Source organism: Indicator indicator, chromosome Z, assembly GCF_027791375.1.
Source record: "Indicator indicator isolate 239-I01 chromosome Z, UM_Iind_1.1, whole genome shotgun sequence".
Lineage (NCBI taxonomy): Eukaryota > Metazoa > Chordata > Aves > Piciformes > Indicatoridae > Indicator > Indicator indicator.
The window spans coordinates 67,302,152-67,320,638 of NC_072053.1; the positions used below are offsets into that span (position 1 = coordinate 67,302,152).

An 18,487-nucleotide genomic window follows, 5' to 3' on the forward strand; every position below is an offset into this window, starting at 1 on the left:
CACTCTTAAATGATACTTCTAGGCAAAGAATCTTTTGTTGTTGAAATGTTATATGTAACTGTGTGCTAAAAACATCTACATTTAGTATGCAGTAATAAAAGGTACTTGAGGAAAAAAGCAGCAAAAAGCCAAAAAGTGTATATGTGAAACAGACATGATTTTGTTACTGAACTCTCCACCCAAATCACGCTAAACATCACCTACAAGGCAGAGGCTACAAGGTTTAGGGTATTAAAAAAAGCATCAGAGGAACATCTCTGCAGTGGGGCAAAACTGTGGATTTAGCAGAGATGAGGACAGTCCATGGGCTGAGTTCCTTTTCCTCCATCCAAGACAGGGTGGGATTGTTACCTTCTTGGTCAGAACCACACATTCAATGTACAGCTGAATTTTTGCTGGTATTTCTATTATATATTAGGGCTACACCAAAGATTTGCATCTCCTGCTTTGTCACATTTTACCTGGAATTTATTAACTTGAGCTCTATCACTTGGAGTTGATGCACCTATCACTGGCAATCCCAAATCTGTTGTATCTGTCTCTTCAACAAATTAAACCTACCCATTATTTTAACTTTCTAATTCTGTGTCAGTGCAAGTCCTTATTGGGGCACTGGAAAATACATTAATTTTTCCTAACAGTCCAGAGACTTTGAGACAGGCAGATGTTGGGATCTTACCTGTAATGCCACATCTAGTCTTCAAGGAAGCTAGCTGCACTCACCAAACAAGAAGAAAACCACTTATTTCTGCACAGTGATTTTTGATCACATTTGTGACTTACACCAGCAAGAGAGGGAGCAGGACAACATAGCCAGATGCTGCAAAAGGATGGACATAACCCCTCATCAGTATCTGTTGTTGAACTCTTTGAATACCTTCTTCCAATTCTGAAAAAGACACTACAAAACTGTGAGGAAAAATTAAAAATACTTCTATTCTTTTAAATGCTTTAAATGCTTGTTTTGTAGTCTCCAGACCATGCTAAAGCTCATACTGCCATAGCCTTACCAACAGTTTACCCATGGGAGGGGAGACTAACACTAGTGATGTCCCCCAGGGATCAGTGTTGGGCCCAATCTTGTTTAATATCTTTACTGATGATCTGGCTGAGGAGATAGAGTCCACCATTAGTAAGTTTGCAGTCACCAAGTTGGGAGCAGGTGTCAATCTGTTAGCGGGTAGGAGGGCTCTGCAGAGAGATCTTTACAAGCTGGACAGATGGGCAGAGTCCAACAGGATGGCATTTAACAAGTCCAAGTGCCAGGTTCTGCTGGCTTTTGACACTGTCCCGCATGACATCCTGGTCTCCAAGCTGGTAAAGTATGGGTTTGATGGATGGACCATTCAGTAGATAAAGAACTGGCTTGATGGCTGCACCCAAAGAGTGGCTGTCCATATGTCCACGTCCCAGTGGAGGCCAGTGACAAGTGGAGTCCCTTAGGGATCAGTCTTGTTCAACATCTTTGTTGGTGCCATGGGCAGTGGCATTGAGTGCACCCTCAGCAGGTTTGCTGACGACACCAATCTGTGTGGTGCAGCAGACACGCTGGAGGGAAGGGATGGCATCCAGAGGGACCTTGACACGCTGGACAGGTGGCACAAGCCAACTTCATGAAGTTCAACAAGACCAAATGCAAAGTCCTACATCTGGGCTGGGGCAATCCCAAGCACCAATATAGGCTGGGCAGGGACTGGCTTGAGAGCAGCCCTGAAGAAAAGGACTTGAGGGTGCTGGTGGATGAGAAGCTCAACATGAGCCAGCAGTGTGCACTTGCAGCCCAGAAAGCCAATCACATCCTGGGCTGTATCAAGAGAAGCATAGCCAGCAGGTCAAGGGAGGTGATTCTCCCCCTCTATTCTGGTGAGACCCCACCTGCACTACTGCATCCAGTTCTGGAGCCCCTATTACAAGAAAGATCTGGACGTGCTGGAACATGTCCAGAGAAGGGTCACAGGATGATCAGAGGGTTGGAGCACCTCTTCTATGAGGACAGACGGAAAGAGTTGGGGCTATTCAGTCTGGAGAAGAGAAGGCTCTGAGAAGACCTCACTGTGTCCTTCCAGTATCTAAAGAGGGCCTACAAGAAAGATGGTGAGGGACTTTTTAGGGTGTCAGGTAGTGATAGGACTAGGGGGAATGGAACAAAAAATAGAAATGGGTAGATTCAGATTGCATGTTAGGAAGAAATTCTTCACCATGAGAGAGGTGAGACATTGGAATGGGTTGCCCAGGGAGGTGGTGGAAGCCTCATCCCTGGAGGTTTTTAAGGCCAGGCTGGATGTGGCAACCTAATTTAAGGTGAGGTGTCCCTGCCCATGGCAAGGGGTTGGAACTAGATGACCCTTGAGGTCCCATCCAACCCTAACAATTCTATGATTCTATGATTATGCACTTCGGTGAAAACAACCCCAGGCAGTGCTGTACTGGGGTCTGAGTGGCTGGAGAGCAGCAGGCAGAAAGGGACCTGGGGGTACTGATTGACAGCCGGCTGAACATGAGCCAGCAGTATGCCCAGGTGGCCAAGAAGGCCAATGGTGTCCTCGCCTGCATCAGAAATAGTGCGGCCAGCAGGAGCAGGGAAGTCATTCTTCCCCTATACTCAACATTGGTTAGGCCACACCTTGAGTATTGTGTCCAGTTCTGGGCTCCTCAATTTAAGAAGGACATTGAGATATGTGAACATGACCAGAGAAGGGCAACAAGGCTGGTGAGAGGTCTCAAACACAAGCCCTATGAGGAGAGGTTGAGGGAACTGGAGTTGTTTAGCCTGGAGAAGCGGAGGGCTCAGGGGAGACCTCATTTCTCTCTACAACTATCTGAAAGGAGACTGTAGTCAGGTGGGGTTTGGTCTCTTCTCCCAGGCAACCAGTGACAGAACAAGAGGACACAGTCTCAAGCTGCACGAGGGGACATTTAGGCTCAAGGTGAAGAGAAAGTTTTTCACAGAAAGAGTAATTGGCCATTGGAATGTGCTGCCCAGGGAGGTGGTGGAGTCACCGTCCCTGGAGGTGTTCAAAAACAGATTGGATATGGCACTTGGAGCCATGGTTTTGTTGTTGTGAGGTATTAAGGATTAGGTAATAGGTTGGACTTGATCTTTTCCAACCCATTTGACTCTGTGGCTCTGTGTAGGTAGCTTGACTATACTACGAACTTATAAACAGATGGGCACTCAAGCATGAGCCACAGCTCCTACCTGTTTTATGCTGCCTTTCAAATCAGCTAGAAGACTGATCTGGCAGGGCCATGACATCTCTGCTAACTAGCTGTACAACACTATGGTAGAGCACTCCACCGTAGCCCACTCACACACACTCAACTGCAAGACTCAAAGTATGTTACCAATACCTTCAAAGGAGAAAAGTTAGAGAGATCATGGCTTTACCTACCCACTGCTGCAACTGCTGGAACTGACATACAAGTTTAGGAGTGCCCACACTGCCCTTCGCAAACAGCTCACAGCTTGCTCTGCCACGCCAGCATGATTACATAGCTGTCAAGCTCAGATCTGCTTTCAACCCAGCCAGCTCTGTGCCCAGGCAGGGCATGCACAAGACAAGGCATACACTTAAAATTACATTATTCCCCCTTCAGGGCCAGAAGAGCTCTTGTGTGTGAGGTTCATGCATAACTCTAAAGACAAGAGGGAGTCAATAGACTTATTCTGTGGAGCACTGCATCCATTCACAAGTCAAAAATGTTCTAAAAATCTGTAATTCAAACCAGGCTTTAGCTGCTATAATTTATGACATGAAATATATTGGTTTCCACCAACCCAGAAGAAAATCTCAAACCCAGACCCACAGTATGAATTCTGCCTGCACCCAGAGCACTCCTCCTAGATGCAATGAGTATTAACACAACACAATGAGGAATCTTGCCCCATTATAGAGCACACTGCATAAACACATAATACACATCTAACAAAAAATTAACCCTAGTTCTGAAACTACTGCTTCCAAAAATTATTCTTTGTCATGTTAGGTTCACACCTGGCTCACATTGATTGTTAACTCCAGCAGGAAATACTTTGGGCTTTTTATATTTACATAACGCATACCAGTCATACCTGATGTAACAGTCAATGCATTATTACTGGTTATACAAGGTCAATCTTAAAGAACACTAAACAAGCCAGGAATTAAAATTACCAATGCCATGCCAGTTTGCATAAAACATGTCAAGAGTGAAACAAACATATCTCAGCCTTGTATTATACCAATTAAAGACTAATGAACAACTTACTAGGAAAAAATCTGACAATAACACCATAATGGCAATAAATTTAAGTTTATGAAGACATTTTAATCCGAGTTCTTCTTCATTACTGAAGATTTCGCTATGAGGTCTTGAACTAATCATAGAATGACTTCATTTCAAAGACTTCCAACATCGAGTCCAACCACTGAATTAATACCACCTTGGCTACTAAACCATGTCCCAAAATGCCACATCTACACTTTTTTTTTTAATACCTCCAAGGATGGTGACTCCACCATCTCCCTTGTTCCAATGCCTGACCACCCTTTCAGTAATTTTTCCTAATATCCAATCTAAACCTCTCCTGATGCAACCTGAGACCATTTCTCACAATCTTGCTAAGCTATCTAAAAGTGGTTAAGCCAAGAAAACCCCCAACTAACCAAAACAAGTCAAAACGTCTTTATATGATGTATTAACATCACTCTACTTGCTCATCTCCACCCTACACAACCACTCCGGCTTAAATGGATACAAATCGAAATGATGCAAAAGTAATTTGTAATTTTTAAGCCATAATAAAGACCAAAATTATATTTTCGTCTGCAACAGAAATCTAAACTGAACTGAACTTCCAAATGGGAGGAGCATCTCTTCAAACCCCGCTCCATCTTCCCACAAAGAATAAATCAAATTAAAAGTTCCTGACACAACTTGTGATTCAAGACGGAATATAGCATGCTGCTGTCAAGAAGGGGTACAGCTGAACCACCTTAGTAATGTAGTTACTTTTCAGACTTCTGACACTTACAAAAAACAGATTTTAAAAAAACGAAAGAAAAAAGAAAAAGGCGTATTTCCAGGGTTGTCTGAGTCTATTTAATAGAATACAAAAATCAATTTTAGCCATCAGAACGGGTAGCATTATAGGCTTTGGAATTGCCAGGGTATCTGTCTAACATGTATCAGTAGTTGGTATTGCTCCTGAAAACTGTCTTTAGCAACTTCACCTTACCAATTCAGCTGAACACAGCCTCTTCATCTGAGTAAGCAAGACTGTCTTAAAAACATGTAAATTATTTTTAATTGCACCATAAATTATATTTAACTGCACTCTTGAAAGAACCCAAATTTCAAAATCCTTTAAAAACAAAAATTTCAAACTTTAAAAAGACCTTTCTCTTACAATGAAACATGGTGAAATCAAGTGCTTTGCATATTTAACACTTTCTGGTTTAGCAAAAGAAAGATACAAAAGGTAACAAGTACAGAGCTCTGCATAAACTGAAGGAGTGAAATCTTTCACTTGCATGTTCAGACACGGTACAACGTAAGTAAAAGGCACTGTTACAGAAAACGATACGGGGTTCTGGGGAACAGCACAAAAGTGTTGGCACCTATAGGCAAAAAATGGACATCTCTCACGCCTGCATATTATTTTTGTGTTCCCAGTCTACACAACCTATCAAAGCATGTTTTTCTCTGTTTTGTTCCACATACTTAGTTGAGAAAGAAAGCTACAAAGCAAGCCTTTTTCCTAAATGGGAAATGCAAAGGAGGTGTGCTGTGCACCCCTTCCCGCAGACTGTAAATGTATTGTGATTAAGCTCTCTTTTACTGCATGGGTGGGAAGCCTTTGGCAGCAACATGTATTGCTGGACCGTTTCCAGCAACGTGGCTTAACAGACATCTATACTACCAGGAATTGTGTACAGGCATCAGATGAATCTGTTTTCTTCAAGGAACCTGCATGAAAATACTCTTCTCTCATCTTCAAAAATTCTTTGTAGTTGGTGTGTTCATGGAATCCTGGTTTCTAATTTTATGCTGATACTTACAGGTTCCACAGAAAGCCTAACACGTTTCTAGTTCAGAATTCACAGCATGGGTCTACTTGAGAGACAATGAAATATCGATTCAATGATTAACACCACTGAGCAAGAGCTTCTGTCAGTCTCCCATGTTGGCATCCAGTCACAGACTGTCAAATCCTAAGTGGAATTTTTTTTTTTAATGAAGGGGCAACACCAATAGCTTTGGTAATACAAGCGAAGTAGTAAAAGATAAACCTTAAATACTGATGGTCATGCTTGCACACAATAGCCACAGGTATGCATGAAAAAAATATAAAAATTAAATACATAGGAAAAATTCTCATGGAAGACGTGAACAAGAGGCTACACTATAAAGCAGAAAAGCTGAAGCACATTTATCATACCACAGTAAGCATAAATATATTCTGCTAAAGTTTTTGCAAAGTGAAATAACATAAACAACAAATTCAGCAGCCATAAATACAGCCAACACAGGTACACCACAGTGTATTTTTAGGTAGCCTAAGGACATGGACCCTGGACATTTCAACTGCCATATCTCCCATATGTCAAGATCATCAGGATGGAAGTACACCTTCAAATTCTTGTGGTGGGTTTGAAAAGAATCTCAAAGAAATTTATTGGAAGGGTGAACATAGAAGTTATTACAAGGAACCTTGTGCAAGGAAAGAGTAACACCTCAACAATACTAAAAGCACCAGCAGCTTCCTCTTGAGAAGCAGGTGTACCAGTGTGAATGAAAGTGGTTAGATGTGTGGAAACACAAACCAAAATCCAAACTGCATAGTTTTCACTACAATATGGAAAACGCTATTCACAGAAAGTATTCAATACACTCAGAAATAATCTGCTCTTCCTATTACACTGCTTTGCTATATGCCATAAAATGCCATCTAAGACACGGGAATGTCTCTGTTGTTTCTTCTCTCCCTGAATCCTTTCTGAGGTACCCTCCACCTAATTGGAAACAAGTAACACTCCAGACTTGGTATACCGCATCTGAAACAAGAATGTTATTACCCTGGGCCATCAAGTGATACCACAGGAGCAGACGACGTACAAGTGGCATGTTTACTCTCCTGCCATATACTGCAAACTCATGTCCCACATGAAAGTTTAAAGTGCTACCATTTATTAAAAAACAAAGAGAATAATAAAAAAGTATTAATTAAGTTTTTTGAGGAGGATTAGAATATACAGTCATATAAATACACCGATGACCTTTTCTTCCTCTTGTAGAACAGCATCAAATTGTTACGACAGCTTTAACCCAGAAACTAAGACTACTGTTTACTTACTCCAATACATAATTTTGTTCAAACACCACCAGGACACTACAAAAAAATGAGAGGAGGATTTTTCTGGGCCATTTTGGCCTTTCCTGATCTTGTTGGGATATGAAACACTGTAGAAACATGACCATTAATTGCAAAGGAGAATCTACTGATGGTACAACACCCTTGTACTTACTGTTCTCTTAAACAATTTCCTAAAAGTACCCGCCAAGACAAACTACTGTCAAAGCGTGTGCCTTAATATCACAATAGCGACCATTCACCAGCCATCAACGTTCACAGACTCAACATAAGCACATTCCCAGGTTTTTTGCTTAGCTTGCTAAACCTTTGGAATTCCAGATGGTTCAGACAAAACCTATGCATATGTGGCACCAAACAGTAGCATGATTTCAATCCAATTCACTCTAAGTCAGACTTGGGCTTGTTCACACATGAACAGGCTTTCACCCTTCAAACAAAATATTACATTTTCCTGATGTTCCTCCAGCCTTCAAATGACTCTGATTTCAACAAACACACCGTGAGAAACAGACTTCCCATAAATCACCACACCAGACAGAAACAAACCATGGGGGAGTAACGGAAGAACCTGCCAACACATCTGCAGAGACACAAGAAATGCTGTCCACAATAGAAGCAAGACAACCAGTCAGAGGTACACTATTTCCCAGCATGTACTAAATGTACAAATGGCTTCATGTAAAAATTATGGATGAGACTAACAATCACTAGATACATGAATAAAGATACACAGATAATCAGTAAAGGGGAATACTGTCATCAGGTTAATACTTATTCAGAACTATAAACTTTCAGTCCTGATTATTTCAAAGTGACCTAAACAATATTTTCAGAAAATAACTCAGCAAGCTATGCTTATAACTCAACTACATACCAAAAATCACAGACTGAAACCAATTTTTCACTTATACTTCATAATTTTCCCTCCATCCTCAACACTCTCCTCCTCCCACCCATCCCATGTGCTTCAAGGGTGATAAATATCTTTCTGCTTTTTACCACTGACTATCTTAAAACTTCTTCTCTTGCTATCAAATCTGCTGTCTTTGCTCCACTGGAACCAACCAAATTTTTTCTCTCAAATGGTCTAACATCACAATCAAGTTAATCTCTGTCAAATGGGTTGCAAGATGTATTACATGGCTCTCCTTTTTCAAAGCTACAAAATCATTTGTGACTAACAGTTTTTCAAGTTTTCCTCCATTAGTACTTTGTTAATATTAGCTTTCCCTGCAGATTTAACATAATTTAAAAGCACTACATAGCACCATAAACAAGGCATTGCAGAATTAGTCTACTCTAACTTACAGTACACAATATAAAATTATAAAGGTTTGTTATAAAATTCCCAGATCAGAACTGTCGTGCTGAAGCTGTCTCCCTATGTCTGCAAAACACAGACAGAAATTTTTCTTTCTCCTCTTTGTTTAATAACACTACAAGTACCATCAGGAACACACTCCAGATTATTTTCTTGCAGTAACTACCAATAAAATTAATTTCACTTCCACAGTTTCTTGCAGTAAATTTCAGTAGAATAAATTAATTTTTATGGATACACAAGATTTCCCACTTCATTAGACCTGTAATCACTAGGTGTTTCTTTTTCCTTTCAGGTTTACATAAAAACTTACATCTTTTCCCATGACTCTAAGTTCGAACTGTGTTTCCTTGAAGTGAACTTTCGTAATTCTAGGCCTGTAATATTAGGAAGAAAAGACAATGGAACTTCATGAGCCTTTAATTTAATTTACAATAAAATATGAATTCATATATATACAAAGACCAAAAGGAATTCACAGGTAGATTTTTTTTTCAGGTACTCACCAGTTACAAACAGAAAATTAGCAGTATTTCAACATTTCAACATGAGTATTGTAAAGGTGAACTATTTTTTTCTACACTTGGATTATTAAAGAATTAAAATCTATATAATCTAGACAGAGATTAGGAATTCTGTGGGGGGGTATCAATAACATTAATCTTAAATATAGATATCACAAATAAACATATTTCCACACAACAAAACTTTATTGTTTCAGAACAGGCTGCACATTGAAACAATACATACCAGAAATATTTTCCTACTTGCTTTTTATTCTTGTAGACAACAACTCCTATGGGTGTTAATCCTAAAAAATATTCAGATTTGTTTTCACCCTAGAAAATAAAAACGTATGTAATTCATACAATTGCAAGATGTATCACTGTAGCAGGGAAGTTTAGTGATGAAGTCGGCCTGATGACCAACTTGAACACAGCGTTTCTGTGCAACCGCGAAAAATAGTACTTGACCTACTGTCAAAAACTACTATACAAGAACTCTTAGGCAAAAAAAGGCAAGAAAGAATGGCACTGAGGGAGAGTGGGAAACCCCATATACCATTGTGAAAAATAAAAATACCTTTTTTTAAGGAACTGTTTTCAGCCATTTTTCAAACAGTCTGTCATGGTAGGGCCATGACATGGCCCAGTACAAACCCAGACAGGCCTTAAGATGTCTAGACATGGCCCCTCTCTTTCCCCTCCTTCCTGCAGAAAGACAGGGCAACACGGGAAAAAAAGCAAAGGGGACAGGACCCCTGCATGTCTGGTAAACAAGAGCATGTACGCTGACAGCTGCTCCCCCATAAACAAGGCTTTGTTTCTGCCTTTTGTGCTTACAGCCTGGCAGATCACCTTTCCAGTGGGCAGCTACACATTAGCTTCAGGTGCCCCATTGGACCAATCGATCTCTGGTGAGTTGTATATGTACAGGTTGACTTGGTAATCACCTTTGCCTTGCTTTAAGCCTTGCTCAAGCCTTGCTTTAAGCCTGCTTTCAAGCCTACTTGGACCCGTCTTATAGAAGCTGCCTCGAATTGCCCTGTCCTGCCTCAAGTGCCTGGCCCAGAGCCTGGGATAAAGCCACGAGCCATACACATGCAAGCCGGAGAAGCCATGAGCCTAGAAGCCGGACCCACCTAGCCTGCCTCCCCTTGCCACTAGAATCATGCCGTGCCTCAGTTTACACAGAAACCAAGCAAGCGCCTGTCGGGAGAAGCGTCATTAACCACCCACCATCCGCTGAGGCCAGATCAGCCTGGGACAACGTGGCAAGTCCTTCTTTGCCAGCAATCTGCCACGCCAGCACCGTAAGAGAGCGTGCCAAAGCTTCACAGCTAACATATCAACAGCAACAGCATCCCTCACATGGGTAAAACCAGCTGTGAGTAATTAATTCATTGCTTTTTTTGCATAAAGGTCCTTATCAAGTCTCCTCCTGTTCTAACTGAGCACTATCTGCTCCCAGTGACCTTCTCTTTCCAAGTTATTACCTCCTGATTGGCATATAATTGTTTGTATTTTGCCCAGAGACTGTACATTCCTATTGTAAATATATATTCCAACCATACAACGATCCTATTTAACGAGTTTTGGTGATTTTCCTATTAATAAAGGGTTACTAATACTTTTATTAATACCCATTTGCCTTATCATTTATTAATTAAGGATTATTTAATAATCACCCCTTTACAACATGGTCCAAATTGAAACTTTTTATTCAGACATGAATGAAACAGATGCTCTAACTTTCAGCTGAAGGTAGTGACTTTCAGATCTATTCTGCTATACCACAACCTTGCAGTTGCCTTCTGCTTTGTACAATTATATCCCTTTTGTACTGCTAGCAAGTGAAACAGCTCCTTTGGGAGACTCAGAGCATTTTTTTGTTCAGAATGGGTGGCAACATACAAGAAATAGCCATATGTATCACCTCCTGCAAAGGAAACCATTCCTGAGGTTGGTATCAAAATAGCAAATCACATTAAGAGAGTACGGGATGAAAACCCTTGTGCCAAGCAGCAGAAGGCCCCCACCTGCTAAATTTGTGGTCAGTAACCAGAATTAGGTGAGTCCTACATTTGAAAGAGTGCAAAACTTAGTGCAAGAGGTTAACGGAAGAGCCTTGCAAGCTCTAAACCAGCAGAGCACAAACCACAAAACATGCCAACTGTGAGACAGACTGATGGTACAAAGTGCCTATCTCGCATCTACTGATCTGAGAAAGAACATGTATGCCTGATGAGCACTGCCTGCGCTCCTCACTAACTACTAAATGTAACTTTCCTTTTAATAAGATCAAGCAAGGACAAGAACTATTAACTCTTTACGAAGCCAGCTTCAGTCTCAAATGAAGGCTTCTGCTGCTATTGTAACATAGATAGAAACAATAATATTCCTGGGTTAGATCTGGGCATATTACAACTCACCCTTCATTACTCATTGCGCAGCCAAAGCAAGGTATAAGAGAAAAAAATAAAACTCCAGGCTCTCCTAACCTAACACAGTTGTGTTGGATCATGTTGAATCTTGCTCCAGTTACTCCCCCTGCTTTCTGTGGGTGGGAGGGGCACAGATCATGTGATATTAGCAAAGACCACAGGAGGCATTATTAAAATATTTTAATCTCTGCAAGAAACAAGTGATTTAATCTTCTTGTAGTATCTTAGTTTCTGTATTCTCTTTCAAGTAATTTTATGAAGTACTGACATCAAACTCAGTGAACTATCTACATTCCAACTCCCAATCTGAACTTTTGATTTTCTTTCATTCAAGAAAAACCTGCCATGAGTACAATTATTCAAACAAAACAAAATGATGTTTCCATTAGGAGCTCATAGCCTCCAGGTGATGACTTGGATCCAAGCTTAACATACATGCTGTTGCAATAGAAGTGAAGGGTTTTGATGATGCAATGAAGACAGCTTGCAATACTGCATGATGAAGCAGAGGAAAAACTAGAAATGTACTCTGGATCTTTAGCAAAACCTTCACAATTAATATTAGAAAAGAAGCCAGACATACTGCTGCCATCCCACCCTTGATTTTGCAACACTATTGAAAAGGTTTTGGTGCATATTTGCTTGTTAATTTAGGCAATAATAATGTGCAAAGTATTGAGTCAAAACCAAGATTATAACTTTCTCTCATCTCTCCTGACACTTGCACTAATTACTTCTTATTTATCTGAATTATTTCTTCCAGACTAAAACTGATTGTCTCCTATAGGTGTAACACAATCACAGACTTTCACCTGAAAACCATTAAGCCTCTGAAAGTATGAATGGCTGATTCCCCTCCATCTGCTAATACAGTCTGTAAAGTCTTACATACAGTTTTTCCTTCAAAGGTATTCTGTGGCAATTAAACTATTTAATGCTCTCCTCTGTATTAGTACAGTTTTTCATTGTTTCCAGGTTCACAATATTTAAACGATGCTTACATAAACAGGATGAAGATCCACTCCATACATTTCCAGGGATTTGGCCACTCCTAAGTAGTTCACTTCTGCCTCAGCAGGAACTTGACCTCTGTAAAGAAAATTCTGTGTAAGAACTTTGCACTTACAGTTAACATATTAAAATAGAAGTTAGTAATACATACAGTTTGCTGGACAGAAATGTAAGTCTTCCTAACATTTATTTAGACAGTCATCCTTTCAGTCCTGTACACCTACTCACTCCATCTGAGACTGGACAGTAGGTGCAAACCTTTACTAAACCTTCTGCTGTAAGATCCTACCACAGGTGCTATCACAAATGCAATGTATGCCTGCTACAGTGGCTAATCTTTTCCCTTCTCTTACAAACATATTTCAGACATCCTGTTTTTAAGCTTGCATATGCAAAATAACTTTTTCCCCAATAGCTATATGATTATTAATGACGGAGGAATTGAATGATTGTCTGGGGTGCTAATTCCCCATAACAATGCCAAAGCTATGAAGGATTTCTGAAAGCACAGTTCATGATTTCAGCTAAAATAGTTTTTATCATAATGTCTTTGCTCCAGGAAGCTAAACCAACTGGTAATACCCAGGTATGCTACTGTGAAAACAAAAGTTTGGGGTTTCTCTCATGAGATTACCAGTTTCAGCTTGCCCTCCTACCTGCAAATACCAATTATTCAGTTAAGAATTACCAGTAGATGTATGCTGGCAGAAAACAACAGGGGAAAACTGGTGGGGGGAAAAAAACCCTGACTATTAGGAATTTTCCTGGGAATATCCCTGAAGAAGTATCTATTTTCAAAAAGAATAAAATGATCAAATAAATTAAAAGCCTTCAACAGACTTATCTTCAGAATTTAACTAGTTTAACTAGTTCTTTCCTTAATACCTCTCATTGATATAAGAGCAAGATACTCTATTCCAAGCCTGAAATAATTGAAGCTGTATTTTCATAATTTCATAATACTTCTGTGAAAGCTACTTGGCTGTTACTGAGCAAGTACAGTGCATCTTATGAAAATATCAGCTCAAAAAGATGCATCTCCTGCTCCACCCTGTGATTGCTCTCTTGGGGAAATAATTCACTGCATTTGCCACTATTCAAACTCAAGATGTGAAGCCAAGCTCAACATTTTAACTCAAGACTTGGAAAAGTCCTTCAGTACACACATTCTTGCTTCTCCTCTCCCCATTCTCTCCAGCCTAGCAGCTACTTTCCAGTTTTTCCCAACTTTGTGTTATGCTTAGAGAGGTAAAAAATACATCCAATATGAAACATGTGGAATAGCAGTGCTAACATGAATGCAGTAGTATAGGTATTTAAAATGCCTTCTTTCTATCTGGGACATGAGCTGCTTCAGCCCATCTTACCCATGATACTGCTTCAGGTGCCAGCCCTCCTTTGCAAGGACTCCCTGAAAAGCAGCAGACCTGAAGCTTGTAAGAGAAACCCTTTTCTTCCACAGATGGATTTTCCAGTACATCCGTGACTCACCTCTGTATTCAGAATGTGCAGAATGCTGGATATTCAGCACATCATCATCATATCTGGCATGCTCTTTACCCACTTCTGTTATAAAAATATACTCTACAGCATTTTTTTAAATAATCTAGTCAGTAGCACTCAGAATTGTAAGCAAAATGTTAACTGGAACAGTACTGTCTCACTGAGCTCCCAGGCAGACTAAGTATCAGTCCTGAGGAAAGTGGATTACCCCATTATTGAATTAGTTCTGGAACCCAACATCAATTTAAATATTGCTGTTAATGTTCCCCTACTAACCATACTCAGAAAAATGCTGATGTGCTAATCCTACTATTCCCACCTTGTCTCTGAAAGTACCAAAAGGCTCAAATGTCATTTGTCTGCACATGTATAAATATTTCCATAACGATACATAAATTTTAATAAAGTGTATTTGCAAAAAATATCAAAGGAAGTAAACATGTGATCTGGAGTTTCTGAAGGAAGCAGATTGAAGATGAAAGAAGATGCTCTCCCAAATGCAGATGGAAAAGACAAAACTTGAAGGAGACAAGGGAGTGTTAGGGACTGAAACAATTCCAACCATTACAAACAAATTGTTTAATTTTTGTTGTGTATGAAAACACAAACCCTCTTCAGCATCATACAGGCTGACAGCACATCCTAAAACTAAAACAGCCTTTGCAGTTGGTAATGACAGAGCAGACAAATAACAGCCATGGAGCTGACACACACCACTCATTTAGATGGACAAAAAGCACCTGAGTGCTGCTGGTGACCCTGATCAATACTGAGAGACACTCACAAAGCTATCAAGGACATTTTACCTTACTTTATACCCCTTTGACAGCATGTAATATCAATTTAAAAGAAGCAAACACCTAATTTGCCAATATCAGCTAATCCCAGATTTACTACAGTCTAGAACAGGGAATGTCAGGCAAAAAGAGGCTCTCCCCATTTGCACTGAGCAATCATAGCCCTCCTCCACCAACACAAGTGTTTGCCTCCTCACTTGCAAGCCCTGAAGCCACTGATTGCTCCTCCAGATGTGCTTGACAATCTAAGGAACCTCACTGTAGCACATCATTCGGGATTATCATGGTGGTTTACAGACAGGACAACAACCAGAGTAGAGGGGCTGTGGAGGCATGAGTCGGCGAGAATCACTTCCAACTCTGATTTCCCCCGAAATCCTTGATATAGAAACTTACTCAAAAAACTTCACCCTAAATGAATTTCTGAATAGCTATTGTGCCATGTGAAAAACTGAGAAATACCCTGCAAGCAAAACCAGTTTATATGAACATTGTCTAGCAAAAGCAAAGCAACACCGTACCTCTCTTAAAAAAAAAATAAAAAACAAAACCTATCTCACGCTTCCATGCCAAAATCCAAAAGTGACAAAAAAGTTCTTCCAAACCATACACAAACCTGTCCCTAAAATGTATCTGGCAGTATATACACAAAGCATCTTACCTTCCAACTTCTTGACTAAAAAGAACAGTGTCACACGTGCAGACATCAGTGCTGGCATGGATGACAGAAGTTCTGGCAGTGCTGGCAGGCTGAACTAGCAATGGGTACATCTTAGCTTCATGCTTTTTTCTGAAGACACTACTAAAGCCCTGACACCTAACTAGAGTCAATCAATGAAAGAGTAGATCAACAAGCACTATAGACAGTGTTAAGACAGTAACCACTCTCCTTCACAACCACTGTTTCCCCAGCTTCTTAATTTCATCCTCAAGGTTATATATTCCACCTTCAAGGTAATAAACTTTTTGAGGAAAATGGGTCTTTATCTAATAACTAGAAAAACTTGAGAGACAGAGGAATACTGATTGGTATCAGTAGCCTGATACATAGCAATTCATCTGAAGTTTCATTTCTCAAACACAATCTCTATGATGCTGAACCAAGCAAAATCTCTCTCCGGAACAGAAAAAAAGAGTACTTTTTAACTTCACAGACGTATCTGCAGTAAGGTTCTCCATAATGCACTAATTACACAGACTACCATATAGAAATAACTACTGAATAAGAGGTTCTCTTCCCTGAAAGAAACAGCTTAGGTAAATGAGGCTATTGGCACAGACTGATCACAGGAGAACTTTTCAGAGAACAGCTGTGTCTGAGTTAATACCTACTCTCATTAAACAAGGCAAAAATAACACTAACATGCAAAATTACAGGCAAGAAATTACTTAACCTTTATCCAGACTGTGGCTTCACTATAGTAAGAGATTCAAGATATCTAGATACAGATGGGTAGCTCTGATTATCTCCTCACTGATTTGACAAAAGGTGTGATGAACACACTCATAACATGTCTCTTACTGCTTCTTATCTTAATAAATAGTTGTATCACAATTTCACCTAACTTGGATATGTTAGAACAAATTTCTTTACACTTCCCAGGAACATGGAGATATGCAAGCAAATGTTTACTTTGGCTTCGTGCACAGCTGAATTTCTGGCATACGCTTTATTTTCAAAACCAACTTAATGTTCTGCATTTTTGAAGGCACTGTGGTCTAATACTTGGAACAGCAGGTTGGAAAGCCAACTTGCAGGGCTTTCACACAATCACTACTGGTTCAACCTCCATTACTCAAATATCAGTAGTACTTCAGTCTAAAACTAATCTCACTGAAAGTATTTCATACATAGAAGGCCTTTTATAAAAAATGAGTAAATGGGATAAAAAGTGCCTCTGAACTGTTGTGGATTTTTCTCTTAATTTTTGTACACTTAAAGACAGTGTAGAGTTAAACTTACCATTTAGGAAGATCACTTACAAAGCTGCTGCAAATGCATCAGGTACTTAAGCAATTAAGTAATACTCACACAAGATCACTGTCTGGCTCTGCCTTCTTTACTGGAAATTATATTCTTTGCTCCAACTTCCCTATCAAATTCCTATGTTTCCTTTCTCTACATTGCTGATACTGGTCCTCTCACAGTGACAGAACCAATTAGGCGACTGGTTACTCATTTGTATCTTGCTTTTCTTATCTGTCAGGCACTTCAGTCCATCTTCTGGTTGTCCTTACTGCAGTTCTGCTTCCCAGTAATAAAGGGAAGGCACTGTATGCATAAATTGCAGTCTGACAGAAAAACAGATGATTCCAAAGTGGCATATGGGGATCCACCAACTGGCAGAGATTATCCAGAACGTCAGTGTCAGCACAGCTCACACATTTTAAGTCAAAGGTGATTATTATTGCACTAACTGGAAGATGAAGAATTGAAGTTTTGCAGTCTATTATAAAAATGAATCTGCCTTTTCTAACTTTTACAAAGGTTAGGTTGGGATTGAATGAATCACTCAGGCCTGTTGACATATACTTCTAATCCCTGCAGCTCTCCTTTGTATTTTCTGCAGTTTACCTAACATTCTCCTCCACCAATCTCTTCAACAGCTGCCCCCATCAAGACCATAAATATACCTTATTCCTACTTTCTCAGACTCTTCTCATACAGAAGAAATGTAACTGCATATGGTTTCAATGCTTGTGGACTTCCGTAGTTCCATGCTCATTTTAATCCACAACTATTTCAAAAACTGCCAGATAACCTTTATTCCCAACTGCTTTAAGGTTACACAGAGAGTTTTGGAACTTGTCTAGTTTTTGTTGAGAAATCAGCACTTTGAATGTCCTGTATTATTCAGTACTGCCTGATGAAACTGTTTCTGGGTGCTGCTGCTCTTCATATAAATCATACGTTCTTCCTTACAGTGGAATCCTTGGTATTGATACTGTTAATATGTGTTATGCAAGATATGTTGGTTAAGAAAAAGAAAGGACTTTATGCTTGTAAAACTGAACTGTTTCTTTAATTCACACAGATGTTGCAACTGAGATAATCACTTAAACCATGACCATACAAGCTGCTTTCCTGATACATCCTGCAATGTGAGCTTCTCCCACAAAGTTTCATGCATGTTGCTACAAGCTTCATTACCCCAGCTAAGGATCTGGCAAGAGTAAAAGTGGGTTTGTCTAAACAGCTTATTTGAATACATAGGGCAGGATCTGGCAAGATTAAAAGTGGGTTTGTCTAAATAGCTTATTTGAATACACAGAGCAGTATGATGAAGAGAAATGCTCTTATTCACATTTTACAGACAGCATAGTAAGGCATGGGCTAATAAGCAATTTGTCCAGAATTACGCAGAAAGTCTGTCCTCAGACAGGGAACTGAACTCACAGATTTTTACTTCATTTTTTTCTTAACTACAAAAAAAAGGAAATAGGAGAGCTATTAAAACTGATGGTTCTGAAACACCCTGTCTGACAGACATCATATTTCCAGTTATTGTCCTACTAAGTTCCCAAAAGAATAACTCCAATTACATAAAATGTTT

General features: G+C 39.8%; 1 protein-coding gene across 1 annotated transcript in view; it reads right to left on the reverse strand.

The window, feature by feature from the left end:
- Nucleotides 1-18,487, reverse strand: part of EPB41L4A (erythrocyte membrane protein band 4.1 like 4A) — a 131,614-nt gene that overhangs the window by 46,605 nt on the left and 66,522 nt on the right. The window contains exons 7-9 of the mRNA XM_054397855.1: nt 12,624-12,711; nt 9,429-9,517; nt 8,992-9,055 (exon numbers count right to left, since the gene is read on the reverse strand). Of these exons, the coding sequence (XP_054253830.1) occupies nt 8,992-9,055; nt 9,429-9,517; nt 12,624-12,711 (241 nt within the window). The remainder of the gene's footprint in view (nt 1-8,991; nt 9,056-9,428; nt 9,518-12,623; nt 12,712-18,487) is intronic.